This window comes from Xiphophorus maculatus, chromosome 23 (genome assembly GCF_002775205.1).
Source record: "Xiphophorus maculatus strain JP 163 A chromosome 23, X_maculatus-5.0-male, whole genome shotgun sequence".
Classification (NCBI taxonomy): domain Eukaryota; kingdom Metazoa; phylum Chordata; class Actinopteri; order Cyprinodontiformes; family Poeciliidae; genus Xiphophorus; species Xiphophorus maculatus.
Genome location: NC_036465.1, coordinates 18,438,464 through 18,466,338, shown reverse-complemented (window position 1 = coordinate 18,466,338; position 27,875 = coordinate 18,438,464). Strand labels below are relative to the sequence as shown.

General features: G+C 39.3%; 1 protein-coding gene across 1 annotated transcript; it reads right to left on the bottom strand.

The window, feature by feature from the left end:
- Positions 1-576: 576 nt before the first annotated feature.
- On the bottom strand, positions 577-27,560 carry rasgef1c (RasGEF domain family member 1C). Its single transcript, XM_005795316.2, has 14 exons — positions 27,204-27,560; positions 11,403-11,624; positions 9,892-10,014; positions 9,639-9,776; positions 6,778-6,999; positions 5,739-5,813; positions 4,203-4,301; positions 3,750-3,852; positions 3,265-3,344; positions 3,084-3,179; positions 2,889-2,984; positions 2,679-2,802; positions 1,653-1,725; positions 577-755 (listed from the first exon to the last, which is right to left on the bottom strand). Exons 2-14 carry the CDS (start codon positions 11,616-11,618, stop codon positions 731-733), a joined length of 1,470 nt encoding a protein of 489 aa, XP_005795373.1. The 5' UTR covers positions 11,619-11,624; positions 27,204-27,560; the 3' UTR covers positions 577-730.
- Between the last annotated feature and the right edge of the window lie 315 nt (positions 27,561-27,875).

Here is a 27,875-nt window from a genome sequence, read left to right as displayed (position 1 = left end):
GTAAACACTTTAAAAGGCTCATCCTCCCGGCCCAGTTTGTTCCCTAAAACAAAATAAATAAAAATAACAGGATGAAACATGGCCTCCGGTCATTCCAGTGCAACAGACGTGAACACATGAAACAGCTTTCCACAGGCACAGCCATGATGTCTTTTCATTTTCACCTCAGTTGGGATCTTTAAGTGTAAGAAAGGGCTAGCCAGCGCCCATAACATCACTTTCTGTTTTGTTACAGTACTTTACAGATAAAAGTTAAATACTTAAACAAGCTTCGAATAAAAGGAGGAAATGGAGAAAGAAAGTGAGAGCAGAGAAAAGTACACGAGACGGCATCAGTAGGAATTACTATAACGTGATTTTCCCTGTAATTGTAATCTCTAAAGTAGTAAACTTCTCCACAGAGTAAACACGCATAAAGGGAAGGAGGAAGGAGACACGATGTCCCTCTCCAACGTACCAGTGCTTCTAGTTAGTATCCAAAAGGAGAAAGTTTATTCCAGTTTTCATAGCTTAATATTTCATTTTTCCTTTCTGAACATTTTCATTTTTTTTCTTCTCGATGAATCCTGTTCATCATGGTCGTTTCCTTTTTTTTTTTTGCTCTTAATGCAGTTTCTTTGTAGTAAAACACCAAAGTACCAGCTTCAGGTTCCTTCACAGTCCAGTTTAGTGCAAAGAAAACACACACATCTCCTCGTCTGGTGGTGGGAGGGTTAGATCCCACCCCGCCTCATGTCTTTGCCAGAACATTCGACCTGAGGAGACAAAAGAAGATTATGAAACCTTATAAGAATTTTTCTTTGTTGCCATGCTGGTAAATTTAAAGGATTACTTTAAACCTAAAGTTTCCTTTCTGCTTGGGGTAAGAATAACTTGTGCTGTACAGTATGTCGTTTGTAGGTCATTAAGCCTCTGTTGTAATGCTAACTTCCATCTGAGGGAAATTACTCTTTATTTTACCCTATTTTGTTCACCAACATTGCTCATTTTTTCGGCAAAATTCCTAAAATATTTTGGCGGTTATTCTAGTTGCCATATATATTAAGGCATGATTAATTGTATGCTAGTATCAGAATTTTACACCATTTCAAAAATCCCACATGCAATATTTCTGCACCTGTTTCTGCCAATACGTAATAAACTTTGGCCTAATGTGTTTATACACATCAAGGAAAATCACGTTCTACAGTCTAGACTAGTGGTTCCCAACCCAGGTCATGAGGCACTCTGTCCTAAATGTTTTAGGACAAGGTGCTAAAACATTTAGGACAATGTTTTAGCACTGTCCTAAAACAGTGCTGAAGTGTTTTTGCACTGTTTTAGCCACACTTAATTCAAATCACTGCATGATCTCCTCTGCATGCCATCTAGTGCTTCTGAAACCTGTTAATTACCCAGTTATCTATTATGGGACAACATACCTGAATCAATTAATTAAGTTATTAGCATGAATCTGGAGAAGTTGACTGCATGCTGAGGAGGAAATTTAGCCATTTAAACAATTTGTTGAACGAGGGACACATCTAAAGATTTCCTGACCCTTCTTGGCTGTAGCTCAGTGAGAAAAGTAGCTGTTCCAGAATGATATATTTGTAGGTTTGATTCCAGCTGCCTCTGTTGTCATATGTCCAACTCCTCCTGAGTTGTCCTACCTGAGTGCTTTCCACCTGTCCTTCTCCACCTGGTTCTCAGGACTTTCACTTTCATATGATGCAAGGTAGAGTCCTGGGGAAGGGCAAGAAGATAAAGAAATGTATTTAGAGCATTATTTAGTTCAATAAAAAAAAAACTGTATGCAGCCAAGTAACTCAGTTTGCAAGCAGCAGCCTTAAAGAACATTTTAATGTTCAGAGAGCTAGCGTGTTAATCTTTGCTTTTAGCTCTGAAATACAAATTACACCATGTTTAGTATTTGTTGACATTAAATGTAGAACGTAAGGAGATCAATTAAACTTTCTGCTTCTTGGATTTTTTTAGCACTAGATTTTGTTATTTTGTTTATGCTTTATTTCAAGAAGAAAAAAACAAAATACATTTTTATTATTTTAACTCGATAAAAGTGTTAGCAACCATTTAACAGTACAGTAACTTTTATTTGAAGGGGTGTGCATAAGACTGACATGACACTGTCATAAACATGACATAACACGTGTTATGTCATGTTAACGTTTACAACTGGTGTCATGAAGTGTCTTTCAGTAAATAATGACACTTTTAATGCAAAGTTTCACTAAAAGTTGCATTAAAAGTCCAATAAAATTGTAAACTTTGCATTATTCTGTAAATAATTGCATTTTTAATGCAACGTTGACAATTTTAATGTTTTTTTTAATGCATGTTTCAATGAAACTTTGCATTAAAAGTGTCATTATTTACCAAATGACACTTCATGACAATAGTTGTAAACTATTGTCACGAAGCCTCCTTCATCTTTATAACATGTCATGTTTATGAAAGTGTCATATCAGTTTTATGCGCTCCCCTTCAAATAAAGTATTACCAACAGAACAATAGGTCTGGGATGTTACAATAGTAACAAATAAATGTCAGTCAAGAAATTATCTCAGAGTTTTAATTGCTGACTCACGAACATCAAATTTCTCTTTTATTCTCACGCTTAAAAGAGAGCGTGAGAAAATAGGGCTGTCCGCTATTTGCGTAACTGAAATGTTTCTCACCGTCCTCGCTGAAGATGGGAGCGGTGTGGAGGTAGTGCAGGATGGCGCGATCCTCCTCAAACGGACACTCCACTTGTTTCCACGTCATAAACTCTCCAACTTGTCGAGCCAACTCCACAAATTTCTAAACAGCAAACCAATCATACAGAAATATTGGGTCACATGGAAGAAATTGAATGAAAAAAGGCGGGGGAATGGGAAAAAGCTCACCTCGAAGTTGACGTGGCCATTGGGCAGTCGGTTGGCACAGCCTTCATTCAGGAAGTAGATGTCTTTAATCAGCAGGCTGAAGAAGGGAATCACAATCTGAGGAGGACAAAGACAGGAACACAGTTTACATTATGGTTAATTCATGACCAAAGCAAGCAAACCTTCTGAATATGAGCAGTCATGCTGATGCCTCACCCTTTCTCTGTTACTGTTGGCAGTCTGAGAGCGATGGGCAGCTCCCCTCAGGGCGGTCCTGTAGTTATAAAAGTTTCCTGTGGGATCCATCTGATGCTGCAAAAACGAACGGCAACAACACAGTCAGCTTGAAGGTAGTACCTGCTTATTTTAAGAAGTCTGTGAAAGGATCTGGGTTTACCTCGAGAATAAAAAATTTGGCAGTTTTGGTTTTGCTCCAAGTCTTCTTCAGTCGTGACACAGGAGTCATGTTCATACCAGCTGCCGAGAAAATAAATTTTACTATCTAAAAATCAAGGATAGTACGCAACATAACTGTCCATTTGAACAATTCACAAAATCCAAAGTGAGCAAACAAAAGTAAAATAGAAATCTAATAAATTCTTGCTGTTACCACCTTTCTAGCATAAATACTTATAAGTACAAGATTATAGTCAAATATGTGGTCCACCAATTATAACAAACAGGGATGAATGGTCATGAATTTCACACCTAGGTGAGAATTCATTCTGAAACAAATAGCTGTGTAGTTGGCTTTGCCAATCTCTGCTGCCAAACTGAAGTTGTGGAAGACCGTTTTTGAGGGACAAGCATTTTTTTGTTTGTTTACAGTCCAAGCTAAAACTTTTGCATAGCACTGAATGCACTGTAAAACCGGGAACTCACAGATGATCGCCATCAGGGAGTTAAAGTTGCCAATGTTGAAACACTCTCTGGCCACATCGATGAAGAACTCAATCACTGTGGCTCTCTGCTTCTTCTTGGCTGGCTGAAAGAAGTTCACAAAATACATTTGTTTTCCTTTAAATTTCTCAATTTTGTGTATATTAACGTTTTCTGACACAAGACATTGTAGTTATGTAAAGTATCCACAAGGGGGCAGTAATGGTCCGTAAGACACCGATTGGTTTTGTGATTTAAATATTCAAGAAAATTGAGAAAAATTTAGCAAATTACAATTTTTAGGATAAACATATGAGTATTCTGACATTATCTTCATATAATACAACTACTTAAATTTATGGAAAAAAATGCTCCTCATCAGAACAGTATAACATTAAGTGGTATTTCCTCTAAACTCTAGTGACAGAATAGGCAATTGCCATCATTCTCCCTCACCATGCAGATTTCTGTTGCTACCAGGTAACACAGTCTGTTGAACCATCTGACGTAGGCCTCAAGGTTGGAGGTTTTCTTCTTCTGCTCGCTGAAAGATGGCTGCCGTCGACATGCACACACACACACGCACACACACTAGATGTGAGCCACCACAGTGATTTATACCAACACTAATTAGCTTCCTACGTGCAGGCTGACCCCCTCTGAGAGTGTAAATGGCAAAGACTGCGAGCGGCAAGTACACACGACAGGATTGGTGGAGAGAAATGGAAAATAACCAGCACAGGATCAGCAAGGGGAACAGGAGTTCAAGAGATAAGAAGAAATCTCAGTGGTTACATCAAAAAGTCCAACGTTAGATAGAAGAACAGCTTCATGTTTGTTTGCTGTTTCATACAACATTCACTGAAGGTTGACATACATATATAAATTTGAATGTACTGCACTACCAACACAGTTTTTGTGTTGTCTTATTTGTTCAAGGAGTTAATTTTCTGACTAATTTGAGATCAAAATAACCTTTCAGTGTTGATGATGTTACTCGTCCTTGGACTAATGAGATTAGATTTACTATTCAAGTATGCATATTTGGCATTACTGATAATGAAGGTTCAGTTACATATATTCCTCACTCAAACTCAGAAAAATCATTCATCCAGTTCAAGATACATTTAGCTGTTATAAATCTAAAATGGCCTCTTTTCAATGTCTTGGAAAACAAAATCATATTGTTCTAAGTCAGTGTAGCATTGTGGGTGTCTAAAATTATGATTAATCACTAATCTGCAAATAATCTACTTTTAATCAGTTAATACTCTGGTTTGCACAGACATTTTTAGCAATCATGGCTTACTTTTATGTGCATGGTTAGGGAATCCAAACAAGCATGTATTTTTCATTTAACAAATCCAAGTTTTCCAAAATATATAAGTGTAAATATTTTTTTGGAATGACATTCCTGGTAAAAGAAATGTACTATACTGTAAAAAAATGTTTGTCTTTATTCACACATATATGAATTTAGGTGACATTCCATTTTTAACCTATAAGGCTATATGGACAGAACACACAACTTGTAGCTATAACAGCTTCAAATCCAGAAATCCACAAGGTTTAGATGTGTGTTTATGGCATTTTATAAACATAGTTCTGGAAGTGCATTTGTGAGGTCAGACATTGATGTTGGGCAAAAACGTTTGGCTTGCACTTGTCACTTGAATTCATCCCAAAGGTTTCAGACCAAACGATATACCTGTTTACCGAGTACGACATGTTGAAATGATCTGGATATTTTATTTAGCAAATTTGTGGATTCAAAGTAAAGTGTAAAAGTAATAGACCATCTTGGGGTGGTACAGAGCACATCTAGTGATTATTACTAATCGTGTAGCAAATGTCTGAACTCTAGTTCATTAATTATTAAGTCTTATTTCTTACTAATATAGCTGTTTATTTTTTTTTCTTTTACTTTGGTAAAAGTAAAAGATGTGCTGCAATTGTGAAAATATAAACATATTTATAAATACAATAGCTTACCTGTGTTCCATCCAGAGGATCTTTCTGAACAAAGGCTTGGACAAACTCCTCCGGTCCAATACGGCTTAAATGCTCCTGTAAGACAGACAGTCATGTTTTATGGATTTTCATCAGTTTTTCTAATTGTATTTATTTATTTATTACAAAAAAATCCACACAAAATGCTTAAATACATTAAAGCCACAACAACATGGAGTGTACAACTAGGCACAGACACATGGGCTGGAGCCATCTGATTAATAAGTCTTTCATTTCAGTAATGGAGGCAAATCAATAGAAGGAAGTAATGACTCACTGATGTGACTCACTGCTATCATATTTCCAACAAGTGACACTAGGGACTTCTATTATCCACTTCTATTAAAAGATAGTGGCAAACTTGCAGTCATGTGCAACTCAAAATGACTCAATAGATCCATCACGCCTCGAGATCAAACTCAGATCTGTTAAGGAACCAGACGACCAGTTGTTAGCCAGTACCAGCATAATGTTTAAATCCTCATAAGACATCATAAAATAAAGAACGAACACGCCTACTTGTCTGTCTCTGCCTCTCTTCTTTATTTGTGTGTGGGGGTGTGTGTCAGAGTGTGAAGCTGTCAGGTCATATATATCTGCAGTGGTTTTATCCCCTTTGTTCGCACCCCCGGGCATTTTGCTGACTTCTGGGGTGATGTCACCGCTCAGACAAGGGTGCAGGTTAACTCAGGCATGCTGACAAAAAAAAAAATCCACTACGGAAATGCAGCCAAACGTGTTAATGGACGCTGTGGTTTTTATTTCTATGATATATTGTTATATATACTTACTGTATATATATATATAGAAAATGGTTCCTATAAACCATTTTTTTTCGCCATACCTTCTAGTCCCTTTCTTTTTTAATGATTCTTGTCCAAAGCTCAGGACCCTGAAATGGGCTAATGCTTCATCACCCTTAGAGCCCTCACGCTTCCGAGCATCCACTCTCCTCGTTACCTTCTCTTCCCCTGACCTCTGTCTGACCCCTCCGTACTACTCGGCCTCCCTCAGGACTCACCAGCTCCACGTGGGTGAGCTGCTGTGCCAGCGTGTAGGGGTCATTGCAGATGGAGAGCATGTCCTTCTGGATGGGTGGGGGCTTGGTCTTGAAAGCCACGAGCTTGTCGGAGATGGAGGAGGCGTTGAGGGAGACTTTGACGATGCTCTCTTCCCCCTGGCTCATCAGGGCCAACCTCTGGCTCAGCTTCTGCAGCATCTGGTTCAGGGTTTTCCAGTACGCCTGGAGAGGAGAGGAACAGGGAGGGCAGACGAGCAGATGAGTGAGGAAGCTATCAATGACATCTTTGATGAATAATTTATTAATGGTCTTGTAGGACAGTGATAGGCATGAATCAGAATGACTAGAGTGCCACGTAGTGAGGATTCTGAAACAGCATGGCGTGTTTAAATAAAAATCATAGCTCTTAAACATTTCCTCACTTCAAAACCAAAAACTTTAACGTATTTCATTGAGATCTGCTGTGACAGACCAGCAGCACTGCAGAAGAGACATGGTGATCTGTAAACTCATGAAAAGTGTGAGAAAAGCATCTGTCTCACAATTTTCTTCTTTTTTCTTTTGCAAAAAATGTAATTATTTGGTATTCAGCCGCACTGAGATAATAATGAGAAAAACCATCTTGTGTTGCAATCACAACTGCATTGTGTTTCCCAGCTTTGTCATTATTCTCTGTAAATTAACTGAAGCTCAGTCAGATTTCATACCAGGCATCTGTGAACATCATTTTTCTAGTCTTTCCACTGATTCTCAATTGGATTTGTGTCTGAATTTTGACTGGTCCATTATGTTTGACCTGAATTATTCTTGCTGGAAGGTGAACTTCTGCGCCATTCTCAAGTCTTTTCCAGCTTCTAACAGATTATTGGATTGTCCTGCATTTACAGTAGCTCTTCCCATCTACTCACCAGCTTCCCTATTTCTGCTGAATAAAAGTATCTGCACAGCATGATGCTGCCTCCACCATGTTTCATCATACAGGTGGTGTGGTTCAGTTTGATCGGTCAACAGATTTTCCACTTTATGTTATCATGGATCTGATTAATGCTGTCTATGCCGAGCTTGTCGTGAAAGTCTTACATTATGTCTCTGCCACTTTAGTATTAAGCTCAACGTTGTGTTGATCTCTCGCATAAAATCCATAGAAGTTTGAGATTTTATTGTAACAAACTGTGAGATAGTTAAAGGAGCATAAATACTTTTGCAAGACACCGTAGTTTCGAGGAATTAAGGTATAAAATGCATGCTAATTTAGCAAAGAAATAAAATACACAGAAAACATGAAATAAACTGAAAGAGAAGCTCAAGAACAACACATCTAAAATGTTACTCGTTGTTTCACTGTTTCAGTGATTTGCTCGGTGTGTTGTGTTCAAGAATGCCTGAATCTCGGAGCCCCTCCTTGCAGATGGCGCCACACAGAGGCCATTAGGTCAGTCTGTCTCACAAATGACCCAGAGCCACAGCTCCCACATGCATGCACACGCCCATGCCGAGGACAGCCAGCTGTAAATAGCAGCGCATTCATCAAAACCTGCTGAGCCTCCCTCCTCCTCCTCCTTCTCCTCTTCTGCTTGGACTTCATCTCTCTCCTCCTTCACCTTTTTTCATCTCTCTTTCCTCTCTGTGGCTCTGCATCCATTTTCTCCACCCATATCCCTCTCTCTGTTCTCCCTCACAGTTACTCCTTTAATAGCCTTCCTCCCTCCCTCGGCTCCACTCTCCTGCAGTAACATTGTACAACAGCTGGGCTCCTCAGCTGACACTGACTCTCTCACTTTTTTTTAATCAGAGAGGATAAGAAATCTTCCTCTTCATTAATTCTACTACGACAACTCTTCCTCACTCCGAATTTGTCAAATATGGATGATGGGTGTTCCTCTTGAAGCCAAAGGGTCCCTCTAAATGGTGACATTTCTTGACATGCAGGGAAGCAAAAAAAATCCCAGTGTGTCAGCGACGGTTCCCTGAGGACATCTACCCTCAGGGTGAAGTCTTCTGGAGAGCGTGATTCAATATTCAACTTTTAGACTTTTTTCAAGCTCCAAACATTAAACACTGATTCTGTCAGTCTTCAATGTGCCAAACTCAACTGCAGATCAGTCCCCTGCTCACCGAAAACAGAAATTCAGTTAACCTGTGACAACAGGAGATTCTGGTCCGGGTGTAAGATGAGTGGGGATTATGAGAAAAAAAACAGACATAATGGCATCAAGGCTGTCTGTCCTCGATATATATAGAGCCTTGCAGTATTCAGAGCCAATGAACGTTTTCATATTTGGTCTCATTTCAGCTCCAAGGTTCAGAATATTTTACAAGGATTTTATGTGATAGACCAACACAGGGTAGTGTATAATTATGTAGAAAATTAATTCATGATGTTCACAAATTTCAAGAAGTGTTGTGTGCATTTGCATCCAGCTCATTTCCCCCCAATACTGCTAAATAAAATCCCATAATAAGGAAAAATCCATCGATCCATCCATCATCTACAGCTGCTTATCCATGTGAGGTTGTAGGGGGGGAGGTGTCCAGCTCCAGGGGAAACGCTGGACAGACCACCAGTCCATCAAGGCGCAACACAATCATGCACACACTCATATTTAAGAGCAATTTAAAGAGACCAATCACCGGAACAGTCTTGTTTTTGGACTGGGAGGAAGCCAGAGTACCCAGAGAGAACCCATGTATGCACAAGGAGAGCATGCAATCTACATGCAAAAAGACCCCAGGGTCAGATTCAAACCCAGGACCTTCTTGCTGAAAGAAAACAGTATTCTTCCATGCAGCCATAAGTAAAAATGTCCATTTTAAATTGCAAGATTTTGCTACATCTCCGAAGAAAGATAACATTAGCGTACCTCATCACATGGAGCTATCCTGTGGATGATGTCTTTAAGGTGACCAACCATCTTCTCGTCCCTGAAGTCTGATGGGAACGTTTCCGTCCATTCTGTCAGCAGCTGCAGGATCTTAGGACCAAACTTGCGTACCTTAACCTGTTGGTCGGCAAATAAAAATGTTTTAAAGAAACGACTGCCCTTCAGATTCCCTGCTCTTTAACTGCGTCGGGCACAAACAAGAGTGTGTAAAAATGTCTGGCGCGGCGCTGACCGTGTCGAGCGGGCTCTGATCCAGCTGCTGCTGCTTGATACACAGCTCACACACCCTGGAGAGCAGCTCCGAGGGAGGAATGAACAGACGGGCGCTCAGCAAGAAGGTAAACACATAGGCTTTCTGTGAAAAGAGACAGGAAGACATTAAGCGAGACGCTCCCACAACAGCATCTATAAAAGCAGCCCTGCTGGCTGTAATTAAACTACGCAGGGACTTGGGGCTAATAATCAAATTAGCACGCCTGTCACTGAGACTGTAAACTGAAACAACTCTCTCAGGCCGCACTTCAGTCTTTTAGTGTTTCGGGAGATTTTTATCTGAAAGCTGATCACAGAGAGGGTTTTAATCAAGCTGACACGGAGACACGCGGATGCAGGTCATCAACAAACTGAGAAAAAAGACAAAAAAGTTTCCTGTCTTCGGGGGTTGTGTGAACTCTGCCAAACAAAGTTAAAAGACATATTAGGAATTTAGAGTACAGAGTTTTGTGCTGCTGAATCACTGATTCAGGACAACATTTTCACATTTTAGCAAATTAAAACCTTAAATTTCAATGAATCTGCTTGACTTTTATGAGAATTAAAATCTTAAAGTAGGACAATTGCAAATACAAAATACAACAGCAAAAGTTTGATTTCATCCCCACTCAGTAAATACTCTAGAAACCACTGATGCAATGTAACCGTTCTAACACCGAAATATGTGAATCTAAACTGCAATATTGCAGCTCTGATTTTATGTTTAATGTCTTTGGATTAGAAGGAAAGTCTGTGCTCCACTATCAAGACTTTTGAAACCTTTAATAGGCTTTTCCTCCAGGACTGTCTTGTATTTAGCTCCATCTTTTTCCCCATCAACTCTGGGGGAGCCTTGCTGCCCAAACTGAAGAAAAGCATTCCCATAGCATGGTACTGCCAGCACCATGCTTCACCACACCGAGTCTTGACTTTAGGACAAAAAGTTCAGTTTTAACATTGATCTTGTTCTGCATATTTGCCCTGACCCTCTACGCAACATTTGGCAAACTCCAGGCAAAAACTTTTTTTCAACAATGTGTTTGATACTAAGACCAGAAAAAAAGAGTTTGAATACAAATGGTCATCCCAGTTTTTACTTTTCTTTTCAATGAAAAAAAAAGAAGTAAAAACTGAAGTCTGTGGTTGTAATAAAAATGGGAAAAATATGAAGCTTGATTCCAGACTCAGACATCAGTCCTATATAGTAGCTTTAGGAATATAAAAAGAGCAATCATCAGGGAAATGATGACTTCAGCTCTTGGATGGAGTCTGAAGTAATGCCGGTCCATGTCATCAACCAAAAGAGTTCAAACAGAGTTCATTTCTCAATGCAGTATTATGTAATTACTTTTGGCCTCTGTGTTTCTCACTTTTTCTAAACCTTAGTCATCTTACTTTCTCAATATTTAGTCTTTCAACCATTTAACGTTCTTCTGGGGATTAGTAAGACATCATTTAATTCAATAAGATAATTCTTGTAATTTAGTTTACCTCAGGGTAATAGTCCGCAGTGGGCACCAGGTTCTGGATCAGCGTCTCCAGGGAAGCAGAGGTGATAGGAGGCCCATCAGCTAGACAGGCTGCTGGCCCCGGGCCCTCCTGAGGGGCCCCATCCTCTTCCTCCTCCCCAGGCTCAGCGCAGGCCAGGTGGGGGCTGAAACCACTGGAAGTGGTAAACATGGTGCCTGAGCACACAGTCTGGGGCATTCCTGACTACAACACAAACACAGAAAACACACTGTGAGTGAAGCAGAATGAGGAAGAGGAATAAAGGAAATACATTTCATGTAAATGTAGGCCTGTCTCCACATGTACTTTCCTAGCAATAACAACAAATACTAACTAAAACATTGCGCTGTTAGATTTGTGGACATTCCCATTATCTACAGTAAATCTGGTGTCCAAAAACGGAAGTGAGTTAGACTGAAGATAAACTCCGATTCACGGAATAGTGAAGAATAAATGATGACCCATTCAGCTCAGCATCCTGATTAGTTCTCCTCTGCTTTTTGTAGCCCTGTGAGATTTTATTCATAGGAGTAAACAGCTGCCAAAATTGCTAGAATAATTTTTGTTCACCTGAATAAAATACTGACAGCTATGTTGCACTGAAATCCCATAACCATTTGCACAATGTTATTCCGTGGTGTTTTTTTGAAGATGGCTGGCTGCTTCTTCTTTCTGTACTATAGTGGAGAAAGAAGAAGCATGGATTTGACAGAATCCATGCTAAAAAGGCTAAAGAATTCAATTCAAATTTTACATAACACAGCACAGCATACTTTGGTGTTAATAAAGTTCAACAGTAACTAATACTACTATGTACATCTTCTGTTAAAAATAATATGAATAAATCTTTTTTAATTAATTAAATCTTTTTAATATAACACATTTTTTAAATTTAAAAAATAAGAATAAATGTATTTAGAAACAGGTTTCGATGCTGAATATAACACAAAAGAACAACACTTGAATTAAAAAATAAAATGATTTAAAAAAGCATCAAAGATAAAAAAAAAAAACCCAAATAAGAATAAATAAATTTAAAAAATGCAGCAGCACACTAAATAAGTTTGTGGTTGTCATAACAACAACAATAGGTGTAATAACACCTGTAGTTAGATGTAATATTTGGTAAACTTTTTTTTAATGACATGTATTCAATCTCTGCATGTAAATGTCAAATTTAGCTCAGTGGAGAGACGTTCACTGCCCTTAATGCCTAAACCTGATACAGAGTAAAATGGATGAAATGCTTAAACTGGTCAAATAATCTACTGATTTCCCATATATAAAATAAATGCATCAAAACTAAGAACTCTGTTCTACAACCACATCAACTGAGATCGTGCACTTTGATGCACCTTTTTGAGTAGATAAATTATAGTTAAAGGATGGGACATAAGCTTTGACAGCTTTATGGGGATCTTGTAATTCATTTATCTTCTACTGGATTGAAAACTACCACCTCTTTTAAAGGAGCTGCAACATATGCATCAATCAGAAGACTGGTCAATGCATCATTAATTAATGAGAGGATTTATTTGAACTTTATTTATATTTGTATGTACATAAAATGTTCATAAATCATATCTGATGAGGTTAAGTCATCATTTTACTTTCCTCACTCTCCTCTCTAGTTGATCTGCTTGGGTCTGTATTGACCTTTATTTTTACTGATTAAATTTGAGCTTTTTCCTATTCAATGTTAATCTTCGCAGCAGATATTCTCAAACCGAAACCCCAAAGAGACGGGGAAGAATGAAAATGGGTCACTGAGTTGCTTTGGAGACCGTTTTACCCTGCGAGCACTTACACAGCCCCAACGCTGCCCTGTACTTCTTTGTCTTCACGAAATCAAAAAGCTTGGCTCAGTGCACACAAGCTACCAAACCAGAGAGCATCGTTATCCTCAGAGTGGAGGTTTTATCACTTTCATCTCACAAACAGGAGAAACCTCCTTTACTACAAGAGCTTTGAACAAGAAAGTTTCCAAAAAAAAGACATGCAAAAGAATCTGTGTCCCTCGTCTGTCAGATGAAAACTGATAACGTCCACCTGCATCTTTAGAGTTGGTTTCATTCTCTAAGTAACCAGAGAGCCTAAAAGCAAAACAGTTCTACATCAATGCGACAGAAGACAGCAAGTAAACTACCAATGCTGATGGTGCAATCTTTGGTAATACTGATTTCAAAAGTAATCACGATATCTCCTTCCTGCTGTTTGTAGTCAAGACAACAGCCAGAGCTGATTCAAAATACATGCAGAACTTTCAGCTCCAACTGCACCATTTGTGTCTCTACAAGTGTTTGAAAACAGCAGCATTTATCATTTTTTCATCCATGTTCCAGTTTTGTTCTACTTTGAGGCTTTCTGTTGCAAAAAAGAAAAAAAAAAATCTAGAGAAAATAAATTTAAGTTTCTGGTTGCAAATGGTTTAGCAAGGTGGAGCTTTACTAAACTACAACAAACCAAAGAAACATTAAATTTTTGAAAAAATGCACAACCATTTTGTTATTGTTCTAGATTTGCTACTTTGATTTTACGCTCCTATCCTTTGACCCCAGGCGCTGTGGGCTCCAGGGGTGAGAGGTCAAACACAGTCCCATGCTGAAAGGAAACAAAACTCATGTCTCAATTTTTCATCAGGGATTCATCTCTCCACTGGCCCTCTACCTTTTAGCGCTTATTCATGCACTTTTGCACACCTAGACACAAATACACACAGACAGGCAGACAAAGGGCTGGGGGATGGGAAGCCAGTCTTCATGTTCGCTGTTATTGTGGTGTTCCTTTCTACTTATAGCTACTGTTGACATTATATCTATAAGTCTCATAACGTCTGCAGTCAAAGAGGGCCGACACTGCATCTGTCTGCTCCATTTTCTGGCGAAGAAAAATACAGAACTAGACCAGAAAACTTCCCTGGTAACCCGAATGAACTAAATCAGTTTAGTTGAGGCATTATTTATTACTTCAGTTGGAAAATCCCAGTGATATAGGTTTAATCTGTCCATTTGTAAAGAGTCAGTAGAAACCCCCAAAGCAGCTCTTAAATTTGCTTATTAGAGCTGCAGAAAAGCTGCTCTCCTCTCATAACAGTACAACACTTTTTCTCAATTAAATTTTCCCAAACTGCCAAGCCTGGGGTGTCCTTGCAGCAACCTCCCCTGGATTGGATTACAACATGCATCTGTAACAAAACATCACCATCAAAAATGCCCAGACATGATCAAATCCTCTTTGACAACAGGAGCATAAAAGTAATAATTTATGGGAACTAAAAGAACCTTCCTCATGAGGATTGACGGCAGAAACGTCTGCTCGCCTCTGATTGTCTCTGTGATATTATTTTAGGTATTTCACGCAAACTTCCACACTACTTTGCGTCTAATTGTTTCAACGCATGTTTTTGAGCTTGATTCTACGTGAGCACAACGTCAATCATTTCCCCTCTTTCTTGTAATAATCTGCAGACGATTTTGTATTCCTCAGCTTTCCACACCTCCCCCAGTAGGTGGGGGAATTACGAGCCTGAATCGTAATTCAGGCTCTGATTTACGATTTCATCACAGCTCTGCCAGCCAGCCTGCAGGATGTGAGCATAACTCAGCTCAGTTTATTTATCACTGAGCATGTAAATAAACCAGTCATCATATTGTGACCTTGTCTGCCTGTTTCGTTAGGATTGAGCCTCAATGATTTCATGGTTCACATAACAGAGAACAGGATAAACATATATGTACTATTTAAGTTTTAAACAGGGAGGCCTGAAACACCTTGACTGTGGTCTCATTTATTCATTCAGGTGCAGATTTGCTGACATAATTGTGATATTTTACCTGGAACATGTCAGAATTTTGAATTTTACAGTCACTAATGAGTCCAAGGAGTCCAGATTGAGTAAAGATAAGCCGAATCCATAACCATGCTTAAAAGCTGGGATGAGACATTTGTGCTGCTGTCTTTTGCATTATAGGTAAACATTTCCATGCCACTCCATTCTCATTTTAATCAGCAGAAGGTTTTGCATATAAAAATATGTCTACATTCAACAAGTGGTGGCAGAGAAAGAAGGTGGAGGAAGTTTGTTCCTCAAATTACTACTCTGACCTCGCAGTTTCACCTTCAGTGTTGGCTTGGGACATAAATATTCTTTTAAGATTATTTCGAACAGTCCATGTGCTTTCAAATGAATTCCTTTCAGACGCTACCATGCCGTTTTTCCTGTTTGACAAACAGTACTCGCGCCATGAATGGAAAGTTACAAAAATGTCGACATGGACGACCGGCGTTTGTGCTGTTGTGTCATTTGCCATATGACATGACAAAGATGGTGAAAAAAAATTCCTCATACAACTAAGCTGCTGAAACACTTAGACGCATTTTAAAGATTTTTATTTAAAAAATACCTTGTCATGTTTGCAATACATTTCTTGTTGCGTGCCACATTATTTGTTATACTGAAAAATTCCTGTTACTTCTAAGTGACTGCAAAATGAGCCAAATTCATCATTTCCTCACCACCGTGACTGACATTTGGTATGAGGTGTTTGTGCCGCTACATTTTTCTCACCCAGCGTGACATCATACATTACAACAACACATCGCCACCTTATGTGTTCAAAAGAAACCATGTAAAAGTCTTGCAAAAATTTTTCTTCCTTGGGGAAGTATTTGCAAATTGTTTCTTCGGATCTGAGTCATCCTAGCTTGCAAAATAAGTAATGCAGGAAATAAAAATGCATATGTAAAAACTCAGTAGAGACTAAGTGTTAGAAAAGCGTAGATCAGGCTTTTTCCTGGCTGATAAAAGGTTCGTGAAGGACTGAACAGCCAGCTAAAATCAGACTAATTCTAATTTTCTTTCTAAGAACTGAAGTACATTCAAGAAAAAAATCATAATCTGACAATGTAAGTAATTTTGAATGCAACAAAAAAGAAAAAGAAATGAAAAGATTATTCAGATTTTTTTTGAGAATATGTTTTCTACTAAACTCAGGAAAATGTATTAAACTATGTGTTCTTGGTTGATGCTTTCATAGTTGAAAATTGCATTTAATGAAAAGGAGAAGGAAATTCAGCTTTTTGAGGTCATGCTTAATCAGCACTGATTAAGCATAAATTCTTTGATTCTACTTTCTGGCTCACTGATTGCTAAAACTACCTTCTTTATTAATTTTTTTCCATGGACATAAACCTGAACACTGCCGAAACAAATCTCCCAGTAAAGTTATGGTTTTACCCCAGAGTAATTTCCAACTTCCCCATGGCCGACTCTCAGCTCAGTGCTCGGAGTGACAGCCACGATACTCCCACCACTTTTCTTGCATTGTCAAGAATCCATCCAAACACAAAGCTGCACTTTGTATATAACTTGTTTCCATACCACTCTATGCTCTGAGCTCCCATTATGCCCGTCACACTGCATCAACAATGCATGAAAAACACTGAGAAACAAGCAGCTAAGAACAGGTGAGCATGGCTGAAAGTGCGCCAATTCCCTCATGACATCTCCAGCTGCCAGCCAATGGAAAGCGTCTCTGCATTTAGTCTAGACAGCTGAGTAAGTGTCATTGTTCAAGCTGTTATCACTGCCATCGGAGGGGGAGAGATTCAACCGCTTTGTTCTGTCAGCACCCTTGACTTCGGAGGTCTGTGTGTGTGTGTGTGGCATGTCTTGACGGAACAATGGCATTCCTGCTTGAGCTGTCAAGCAGTGCCCTGACTAAGTTAATCTCTGCATTGTAGTAGCTTCAAATTTAGTATCTGTAAAACCTGCCTCACCTTATAAATAGCATGGCTACAAATGACACCGTAGGCGTAGATGTCAGGATGCAAGACTTGATGACGAACTGGCTCTTTCATTGAGGCGTTAATGGTTGAGAACAATCAGCATTAGCTCTTCATGCCAGCAACCTTTTGACCTTTTCCATTAGAGAGTCAAAGGCCGAACAAGGGCAGATGTACAGTAGCAGCTCTCTAAAGCCTCAGGAGATTTGTTTTTATGGTAGAGCCGCCTCCACACACAATGAAGAAAGCAGCATGCGTCGTAAAATCACTTGAGATATGTTCTAATTTCGCTCCTAATTGACTGATGCTGAAGGGCAAATCACCCAAAATCTAAAACTAGGAGATGTAGAGTCACTGCAGGTTTGTTCTCTTTTTATAGTTACTAAAATCCTTTACACTTAAAAAAAAAGACTAAATAACTTCTTTAGAGTAATTAAGTAAATAAGAAAATAAGAAAGAAAATTTCCTTAAGAGTTTAGATTACAACTTATTCCTGACCAGGTGATAAGAGGATACACATTCAGTTAGATGGAATGAAAACTCTCTGATTGATTCACAACTTCAGCTCATTATTATTCAGGGGGACCAAAGTTTTCAATCGTTCTTAAACATCTTAACATCTTCTGGGGGTGGAGAGGACTGGTACCAGTGCTGGAGTGACTGGCAATTTCACTGGTAATACAGAGCACAGACCAACGCAGTGCAGCTCAAGCTGAAAGTTAAACACAAGCCATCACTAATTAATTCAGCTAATAATTACCTAACATTGCAAACCTGGTCAAACTACAGTGGGATTCTATGAATTTCCCCACATTTATCTGCACTTTATATTAATTGGTGGAAATTACACTTGATGTTCCACAAAAATCCTTCATTTCTTCACATTTAGATCAAAATGTAAGAAATCTTCTTCAAATCAAAGTGTAAGAGCAGTTTAATAAAACAGGTCCTAAACTCTCTTCTTGTATTCCTGTTTGGAAAGATCTCTAATCTAAAAAAACTGAGGCAGAAGTTGTGTGGAAACTAAAACAGCGCCATTCATCACCTTTTTAAAGTACTACTATTTGACTTTACTACTTTAAAGCTCTAGCTGCAGACCTTCTAATTGAGTAGACTAATTATCCCTCTATCATAAATCTGACATATTTGTGCAATGCTCTAAAAAGCAAAACTGCAAAAGGTGTCAATTTTGTTATATTAAAACTACTAATTTATTTAGTCTTAATTCTGTTTTTGCTCATCAGAATCAATGAGAATGGAGATAAGGTTAAGTTTTTGCAGCACAAGTCATTAGTGTTGTTTAACCCTGTTAAATAAAGGCATCCAAGTCATGTTATTCAATGGAAATACCATTACACTGCAGTATTACTCAAGGTTATCATGCCCCAATTATTGCATACCAGTCCATTACTTATGTTTTAAGAAATTGATCTCCTTATGTAACTACACATTTGTATGCATTGCAAGTGTTTGTGTATATTCACTTTCAATTTTATCTAGCTGTTTGACTTCTATGTGTTTGGAATAAAGTATTTCAGAGAAAAAGACGACTGATGCAACACGGCTCTTTGAAGAGCAGCACGTCATCTGAGGAAAGCGACTATCCGGCATTGGGTATTGCAGCAACATTGTTTTGTTTTTGTCGCTGTTTCCTGGTTTCAGCAGCAGTCACAGCTGAAGCGAGGGAAAAAACAAAACTCAAACAAGAATGTGGTGAAAGCTGCTACCTCTAACTCGCTCAAGAGAAGAAGGCACACCTCTGGGTGTACTGTAGTGCAGATACAGTAGTCTAGACTCTCTACTGTTACACGTGTGCCTTGTCAGACTAAATAAAGTCGTCTTTTCCACTGCAGTCGGCATACGACTCCCCACCAGCTCCCTCCACTACCGTCTGATTTACATGCGCTAACGCTTCCTTTCTAATTTAGGATCCACATGTTTCACCCACTTAACACGTCACAACTTCTCCACTTTAGCTATTTTGGAAGAGTGCTCCACAAAAACAGATCCTTGCGTATTTTTGGGGCCTGACACTATTTTGTGTACCACAGGGAAATGCAACTTTGGCCTAAATTTTCCTCTCAGTTCTTTGAAAGCTGAAGTGTAAAAAAAAAAAAAAAGAAAAGAGAGAGAAACACATGGCAGTGTCAATTAAGGTAAAGGTAAAGGAAAATCCCTCTTTGTCATCCTTCCTCCTCGATTCTTCTTCCTCCTCCTCCTCCTCCTTTTCCTCCTGAATCTTCCTCTTCACACCCTACTTTCTAACGTGTCCAGTACAGATGGCCCTGCAGGAGTCTGCTCCCCCAGCAGGAGCTACTGGCATGAGAAGCTTTCTGGCTGTCCAACAGTCTCCACGGGAGGCCAAATGTGTTTTGGCATCCAGACTGAATGTCGTGGCATCCGAGTTGAGCCAACCTGGCTGCTAAACCACACAGTGACTCTACAGAGAGACCGCAAAATACCACGCATGTATCTGCTCTGCGCACTACCACCCCAGTACACTGCTGTTGGGTAACAGTCAACAAATGAGCTCTTTGTGTATTGGGGAAAAAAAACAAAAAAAACACAAACACATGCATGCACAGTTGCGCCCACCCAGCAGCTACACACAGGACTGAATTACATGCAAAGTATTCCACTCATTCCTCTGATTCTCCATGAGGTCCACGCCTGACAGAAGCAACAATCACAGTCGACCTCAATCCTCCTTACTGGAGTTCCCCTGTAATTCCCCTTTACTAACTGAACAGAGACACACTCATAATGTGGCACCTGTTTCACACACACGACAGCTCCATCAGTGAAATCCTCCCTGGATAATTGCGCCCATGGAGATGATCTTTGCAAGTGTGTGTTTGTCCTCATTCCCTTCATGGCCAGCTGTGCGCATCCAAGCGTTTGTGTTGGTGTATGGGCTCACTGAAAGGCAGGCCCAGTCCAAGTGCATCTTAGTCCATGTTGTGTCATCTATTACCTGTTTTTTTTCTTCATGTGGTGCCCCATGACTCCATGATTTCTTTTTTAAAAAGTGTCTGAAACACAATTAAGTGCAAATGTGACAAATGTAATAAAGTATAAAATCACAGAGCCTTGCAAAAACTTTCATACCGCAACATTTTATCATCTTACAACCGCAAAATTCAATTTATTTTGCTGGATTTTATGTTTGAGTGAAAGGCAGATATAATACATATCTCTATATAAGCGCTACTGAGAAAATAAATTCTGCATGATTTTCATATTTAGGTAAAAATAAAAATTTAAAAAGCGCAGAGTGGATCTTTATTTGTCCTCCTTTCACTCTGATACTCGCAGCTTAATTCAATTAGAAAAAAAAATTATTTAGCACACATGCAATTAAAAGCCTTTTAGTTGTACAAGTGCATATTTTTAATCTCAGTATAAATCCTCAGTTTTTCTAAAGCATCATGAAGATCAAGGAACAAACCAAACGGGTCATATGTAAAGGGTTTAAAGTATTGGTCGTTTAAGAAACAAAATTGCCATCTTAGAAGGAACTGTTCATCCAAAAATATAAATAGTATAGCCAACATACAACCCTACAAATAACTGTCCACCTTAAGTGAGAGAGATGCAGAGAACCATAGCTCAGGTGGAAGTACTGTTAATTGAGAACTCAGGAAATCTGGTCTCAATGAATGAATGGCAAGAAGAAATCCACTGTTGAAAGTAAGCCAGATGAAATCCTGCTTAGGAGTTTACCATAAGCAGGAGGATAAAGCAAACATGCAGTAAAAGCAAATGTGTGCAAAACTACGAATAGTGAAAATCTGAACATCATCTCCACAACACACCATCTCCACTGTGAAACACGGTGGTGGCACTATCATGGTGTGAGGATGCTTTCCTTCAGGAAGAACAGGGAAGCTTGTCAGGTTTAGTAGGTAAATGGATGCAGCCATGTTTGTCCCAGGTGTTAAACACGAACAAACGTCTATAAACAAACGTTTTTCTATATCTTTTTATATTGTGTTGTGAGTCCCATGCAATCCCAATGAGACACACTTGAATTTGTGGCTGTAATGAGACAAAATGTGAAACATCTAAAGGGCTTTGGATACTTTTACAATGCAGACCCAAAACAGCAACTAAAAAAATGATCAAATTTAACATTTAGAGAAAAAAATACCACTAAATCCTGAACTAAACTTTTATTTAGTTTTCTGACAGTTTTTTGTAATTTTGCACTATTAACCCCTGAACCAGCTTCTGAAACCCCTTCACATGTGGAGAAAAAACACTTATTTCAATTCATCTTCTGGTGCATTTAAATGAACTAAACACAATGGGTTTAGTCAGTCCATCATGTTACTTACAGATAATTACAGTTGAGCACAAATTTGCGCCATGTGTTATTTATATTTAAATTTGCAGTCAAATGTGACTAACCTGTTTTGTGATTTTGTCTTGCTCTTTACAAGACAACATAAGTCAGCTGTCCCTCCAAACAGAGTCGTCAGCATCTCATTCCTGTTCCTTGACACAAACCTGCACAGCGAACCGCCACGAGCTAATGAGCGAGACTGAAACAGATGCACATCTAATAACCACACGGTACTAATTTCATCGCGGCTGTCTCCTTCCCTGTTAAGCTACATCCATCAGCTCATTACAAGCAGAGAGGCCAGAGGCTATGCACTGTGTTGACGCTGATGTATGGCGTAGAAGCATGCTAATTAGCGGCATGGCCTGCTTCCTTCTCCATGCAGGCACCATGTGTGTTAACATGATTATGCAAACAGTGGTCAGGGTTCACAAAAACATAACTACTTCCAGGTTGGTATGTGGACAACACAATATGCCATGATAATCCCATTTTTTAATACCATGAAACAGATTAGAGGTGAGGCAAATCAGAAAATCACTGTGCACTTCAGATCCTGTTGATCCAGGGAGGTTCAGAACAGACTTTGGAGCTCCTGAACAATTTGTTGTAGACCTGCAGCATGATTCATCTTACTCATGGAAGCTGCTGTCATAAATTAGGCTGGACACATGGATGGGTGGGACAACAGCTGCGTGAACAAGGCCTAAGTTACAGCAAAAATGTCAGCTGCCAACACTCCCTTACAAATAATGTATTGTAGCAAGGTGATATACGGCACTTACAACAAAACACTTGAAGATTTCCAAATAAGTTTGCCATATAAGCAGAAGCCTGTCAGCATTTGCAGGTTTACTTCTAGAAACCTGGTTGTGAGATCAGTTCTTACTCGGCCTTTATGCGTTGCTAAGCAATACATATGATTTCAAAGTTGAGTCTCTTTAAGTTTTGATCATTTCTGGCAAAGATGTCATCACAGTATATCTCAGTCAATTTTGCTCAAGTGGGATAATTTTAAATACATGCACAACCAAAAACAATCATGGCCAACAAATAACACAAGATCAGAGTAACACTCGTATTTCACTATTTAATGAAATTAAGCCTGAATTTAGCCTTGAGATAAAGAACCTATTTAATATTTTTTTAATAAAAAGTTATTTTTTATTAAAAGATAAAAAGAGTCAAAGTATTTCAAAATTACTGCCACATCTCAGTGCACAATTTATCGTCAGCCTGACATTTAAGATGCAATACAAAGAGAAATGTAAAAAAAAATAACAAATATATATCTTTGCTATACTGACAGCTATTATAAACTGATAAAACAGACGTGGCAGTACTTGCATACTAAGTTGTTATTAGGTTCAGTAGGTTTTGATTTGGAATATTTATCATTAACTGGTGGAACACCTGAGCAAAGAAAATGGTACAACTCTATAGATAATTTTATTACTATGAGCTTCTACTGATTGGAGTAAGCTAAATGCTTACTGCAATGGTTTACTGAGCACAACAGGGATTTAATAAGCTTCAATTGCTTTGGTGACCCCTCTAAATCCATAGGGATTGACCGCCAATAGCTGCACATAAGACAGCATACAGGGAGGTGAGTGCAGCTCTGGAGAGCACAGGCAGTTTCCATGGAGTCAAAGCTCATATTGGGAGGTAATTAGATGCCTGTTGTGTCTCTACTGTGACGCCCACTCCTTTCTCTTTGTGTTTCCCCAGAATCCCTTGTTTGCCCTCCGTCTTTCGGTCTCCTTCTCTTTGCGTCTCTCATGACAGAACGATTCCAGACTTGAAGTCCATCTGCCGCGACCCTTCGGCGAAATCAGCCCCATCATCCCTGTGTCAGAGGCAAAGCTGTCATGGAGCCAAAGCCCATTTGAAGGCCTGTCAGAGGCACAAGCCATCACAGTGTTGGGTTTCTTACTCTGTCAACCTTTGTACAAGTTCCCAAGCATTGTAGTGAGAGAGCAAAAAAATACACGAGGAAAGGATAAATGATGCAAAATGTCAGATCTTTCCACAGGTTTGAACTGCGACAAGTTATTTTTTTAGCACTTGCAGTGGTGTTTTTAAGCATGTTAATGATAACCAGCACTATAAATATATTAATATATTATATATATATGATATGTTAAATTATGACACAGCACTAAACTTTAATGGCTGTTGTGATTGTGGAATATATTTGCTTGAAGGTTGAAAGCAAAATAGCTGCTGCTTGGTAAAGTCACCCCATTTCCCTAAACTTGCATCACAAAACACACTGGGACGTCCTTTGATTAGAGCATCAAAATATCAGAGGTATTGCCAAATGTTACTGGAATAATGGTAAAATTAGAGATCAGCTAGCAGAGAAGACCTAAAAACACACTTTTGATGCGCAAGCTGCTCCTGAGAGGAAAGGACTCATTCAGTGTCAGGTATTTTTAATGTCAATAAGGTGTTTAAAAATACATTTAGAGGAAGCACAAAAAACTGCTAGATGGCTTTTTACATTCACAGACATCTCAGTTCATCTCATTCCAGCTGTGAGAGAATAAGACTTTCAGAAGATAACAGGAAGGCTGAATGTATTCCAACAAAGCTGCTCTGTGTTATGCTTTCCAGCTCTCAGGCTCTTTCTGTCATCAAACATACTGGATTTAGGAACATCGGCGTTAAGGTAAGGAGCTTCACTCTAGAAAATACCCATACAAACTACTGTTTTAGTAATGCTAGCTCGCTAATCACTAGGATAAGATGTAAAAGCCAATTTAAAATGTCAATACTGTAAAAACTTTTATGTTATAAAACTTTAGTAGGACTATGTCAGGGTTTCCCCCAGAAAACTTGCTATGCCCGGTGCTCGGGGCACTAGGGCAGTCATCCAGCCAGCCACCATTTTTTGAGTTAAAAAATGTTTAAAGTTGACAGGAAATTTGAAAATATTATTTGATAGTTATGCATTTTTGGGAGATTAATACCTAAACACCAACTATAAATTCTTAAAAAAGGCAATAATTTAAAAATACCTAAGATAAATTAACAATGCAAAGCCTGGTGGGGCAAGTAAAGCCTGGTGGCCTGCCAGGCTTATAATACACTGAGGGAAACCCTGTATGTAGTGACTGCTCTCTCTCACATGGTATGACATCATCTCTACTGCTAAGAAACACATTTAATAATTACTAAGGCAAGCTGGAAAAAATATTTAATACTGTTATTATATTTTCTTATATTGTAGTTCTTAAAGAAACTGTTTAAAAAAATATCTAAGATCTGAATTAAAACACAAAATTCAAAAATATTTAGCAATAGTACTGTGATGTCTTTAACAACAGCATAAGTTAACCTCACCTCTGCACAATAAGTCCCATCCAAGTGAACCAAATGAATCACATTTCCAGAGAGACAGTTCAGCCACAGGACAACAGAAAAATCCCATGATGTTTTCAGAGCAGAATACAGTAGTGAGATTTTTTTTTTTGGCAAACACAAAACTCTTTCCCTACACAGACACAGCTATAAACCCCCTGATGACAATAAAACTGTCATATCTACCAGACAAACAGCTTCTGGGTTTACCTCCACATTAATCTGCCCTAAAATTATCTTCAAAGATTGGCCTCACTCTCCAAAAACATTTCTCTTTCACATCCTCATCCACCAGGCTGCGCTTATTCCCTGCAGACCCAACTGCTGCCTGTACCTGCTGCGTTCTTGTTACCGCTGACTTCTGACCGACCCCTGCTTTCAGTGGCTCGTATCTGCATGACTCCCTGTCTTCAGCACCGCCGGAGCAAGCTGTCTCTTTTAATTCATGTCTGTTCTTGCTGCTTAGGGAAGCAGGCTTTCATGGTCAGAGCACAGACAAGGTCAACTGAAGCGGTGAACCCAGAAGAGCCCGAACAAAGAGCTGCTTGATCACTGGAGAGCAGAAGACGATGATGCGACAAGAGCATGATTTAATTTTAATCATTGCAAACAAGCATCACATGTAATTCTGATTAGTGTTATTTATATACTACCAAAACACTCTAAATGGGCCCTCAAACAGCAAGAAGACATGCTGCAGAGACTTTGACAGTGGGTGTGTATTGCAAGTTCCAACAGCAGAAGTAACATTAGGAGCAATCTGGATAAAAACATGTTTCCACCTGACTCTTCTTTGGACACAGCTGCTTTTATTTTCATTCACTTTGCAGTAAGCTGTGAAAGGCAGATGATAAATGCTCTATAAGCTACTGCTGCATCATCGGATGGTAAAAAGGCTGAGCTCCTCCAGTAGAGCATGCAGAGGAGGAATGCATACGACTCCTAGTACAGAGACACATGCAGCACCGGCTTAGTGCATCATGTCCCCTGTTAGCAAGTGTGTCCTTTGCAGTTTTCCCACTAAATAAACACAGAGTTGAAACGTTACTCTCATGTGAATCAAGCAACCATGCATCTCTTGCATCAGAAGGAGACATTCACGTTCAACAGTGATGCTCAACTGGTGGTCCCTGGGTCACACTGAGGCACAGCTCAGTCCATCTGCCCAGGAAGTTCTAAATTATTAACACCTCCCACAATCTGAAACCAGAATAAGTTGCAGCCCGCCTCAGATGGGGTCAACGACAGCAACGCCTCAGTCAATCAGAGTGAGTGCAAGTGAAGCAGCTTAACCCAGATGCTGCCATATACTAGCATAAGAAACATGCAGCTCAACAAAAAAGTCTTGTTTATCAGATCAGTATCATACAATAAGCCACAGACCAGAAGCTTAAGACCAAAGCTTTACTATATTGGCAGATCTCTGCTCTATATGATCGGAAGGTTTTGGTACAGTTGTTTTGCAATTTAAGTGTAGAAAGTGTGTTACTTGGTGAAACATTTGCTTTAAGTTTGTGCCTCATGTAGTAAGATAAAATACACTATTTCTATTACCAAAACTGCTTTCTGTTTTGGTAAGGCAAGCAATTAAGCTATGCTTTTTTGCTAATTATATTTAATCGAGTATTTCCTCTGTTTTTTTTTAAAAAAATGTTTACCTTAGCGCAAATGATGAATTCCGAAGACTCGTGGGGTTGACATTAATGACAAGATAAAAATAATAATAGTGATATTAGTGTGTATTTTTACACATAATAATTTGGCAGCAGGGCGCACAAACAGCCCCATACCGTCTACATACACTTTAATTTACAAATAAGAATAAATAAAGAGAGAATTATGCTTTGTACAATGTGAACCCAGACCTGAATCCCCAGCAGAATAGCATGTGACATCTGTTGAACTTGTGTATTTCTGCTATGTTGTTGTTTTTTTCTGGTCAGTCATGCTGTTTGCTTTTATATAAATGTATTGAAGGTAGAAGACACGACGACTCGCTCCCCTTTAAACAGGCTTGCACGCAGCTGACTCACGGTTCACCCTGTGTTTTTTTTTTTTTCCACGGTAGTAAAGTGATGCAAGGCGCGACACATTATTTACAGCAGAATGACTGATGAGCTCATGCATAGTGTGTCCAGTAAAGTTTCGGTCGCGAAAACACGGCGATTCATCCACAATGTTACCACCTCATAAACACATGCACTAACTAATACACTACACAGGCTGAGGGCGTGAGCGCAATCTTAATATGCTAATATGGTTAGTTGTTGCTCTCCCAGTATACTCACCACAGTACTAAACTGGGATCCTCATCCCCGGTCCGACTTGTATCCAAAGTAAGAATCAGTAGATCTGCCGTGACTGATATTCCCAAATTAATCGGTGATCGATGAGTTTATTCAGCCGGCATGAGTGGGAGAAGTAGAGTCCAGAAGCGCCGCAGCCGGCTTGATAAAAGTGCAGCAAATGACAGCTGGTAAGAGATCCTGGTTCTGGACGGATTTGATCAGCGGACAGGGACAGATGCTCTGAACCCGGGCACAGCGCGTCCCTGACGGAGCGCTGACCCTCCCGTTCTGCGCCACGGAGACACGGAGGACTGTAAGGTGCACCGGTACGTCCTCTAAAGCCAAGTGGGTAAAGCAAAGCGGAGGAGAGAGAGGACTACACACACAGGCGTCAAGCTGCAAATGATACTGCTTCCTTTTTAGATTTTCAAAATAAGATACCGACATTCTTATAAGAGTAGACGATTTTGTTGAGAAATCATGTAGCCTGTGGTTTATATATGTATATTTATAAACTTTTAAATGAAAGTGGGGAGCTTGTATACAAAGAGCTGATTATTGCATGAGAAGCAGGTGGCTGCAGCTGAGAATGGAGCTCAGGAAGGCAGGCTGAGGGAGAGGCGTTAATGGCACAGGGGGAGCTGAGGAGGAGTAAACACTAACTGGAAAATT

What these genes read in the sequence shown, in the direction of transcription:
- rasgef1c (XM_005795316.2), bottom strand. Translation starts at nt 11,618, where the DNA reads ATGCCCCAGACTGTGTGCTCAGGCACCATGTTTACCACTTCCAGTGGT. An exon ending in CTGCGGACTATTACCCTGAG is followed by an intron (nt 10,015 to 11,402) that starts GTAAACTAAATT and finishes CTCTTTTCACAG; the next exon opens with AAAGCCTATGTGTTTACCTT. An exon ending in AGCTCACCCACGTGGAGCTG is followed by an intron (nt 5,814 to 6,777) that starts GTGAGTCCTGAG and finishes TCTGTCTTACAG; the next exon opens with GAGCATTTAAGCCGTATTGG.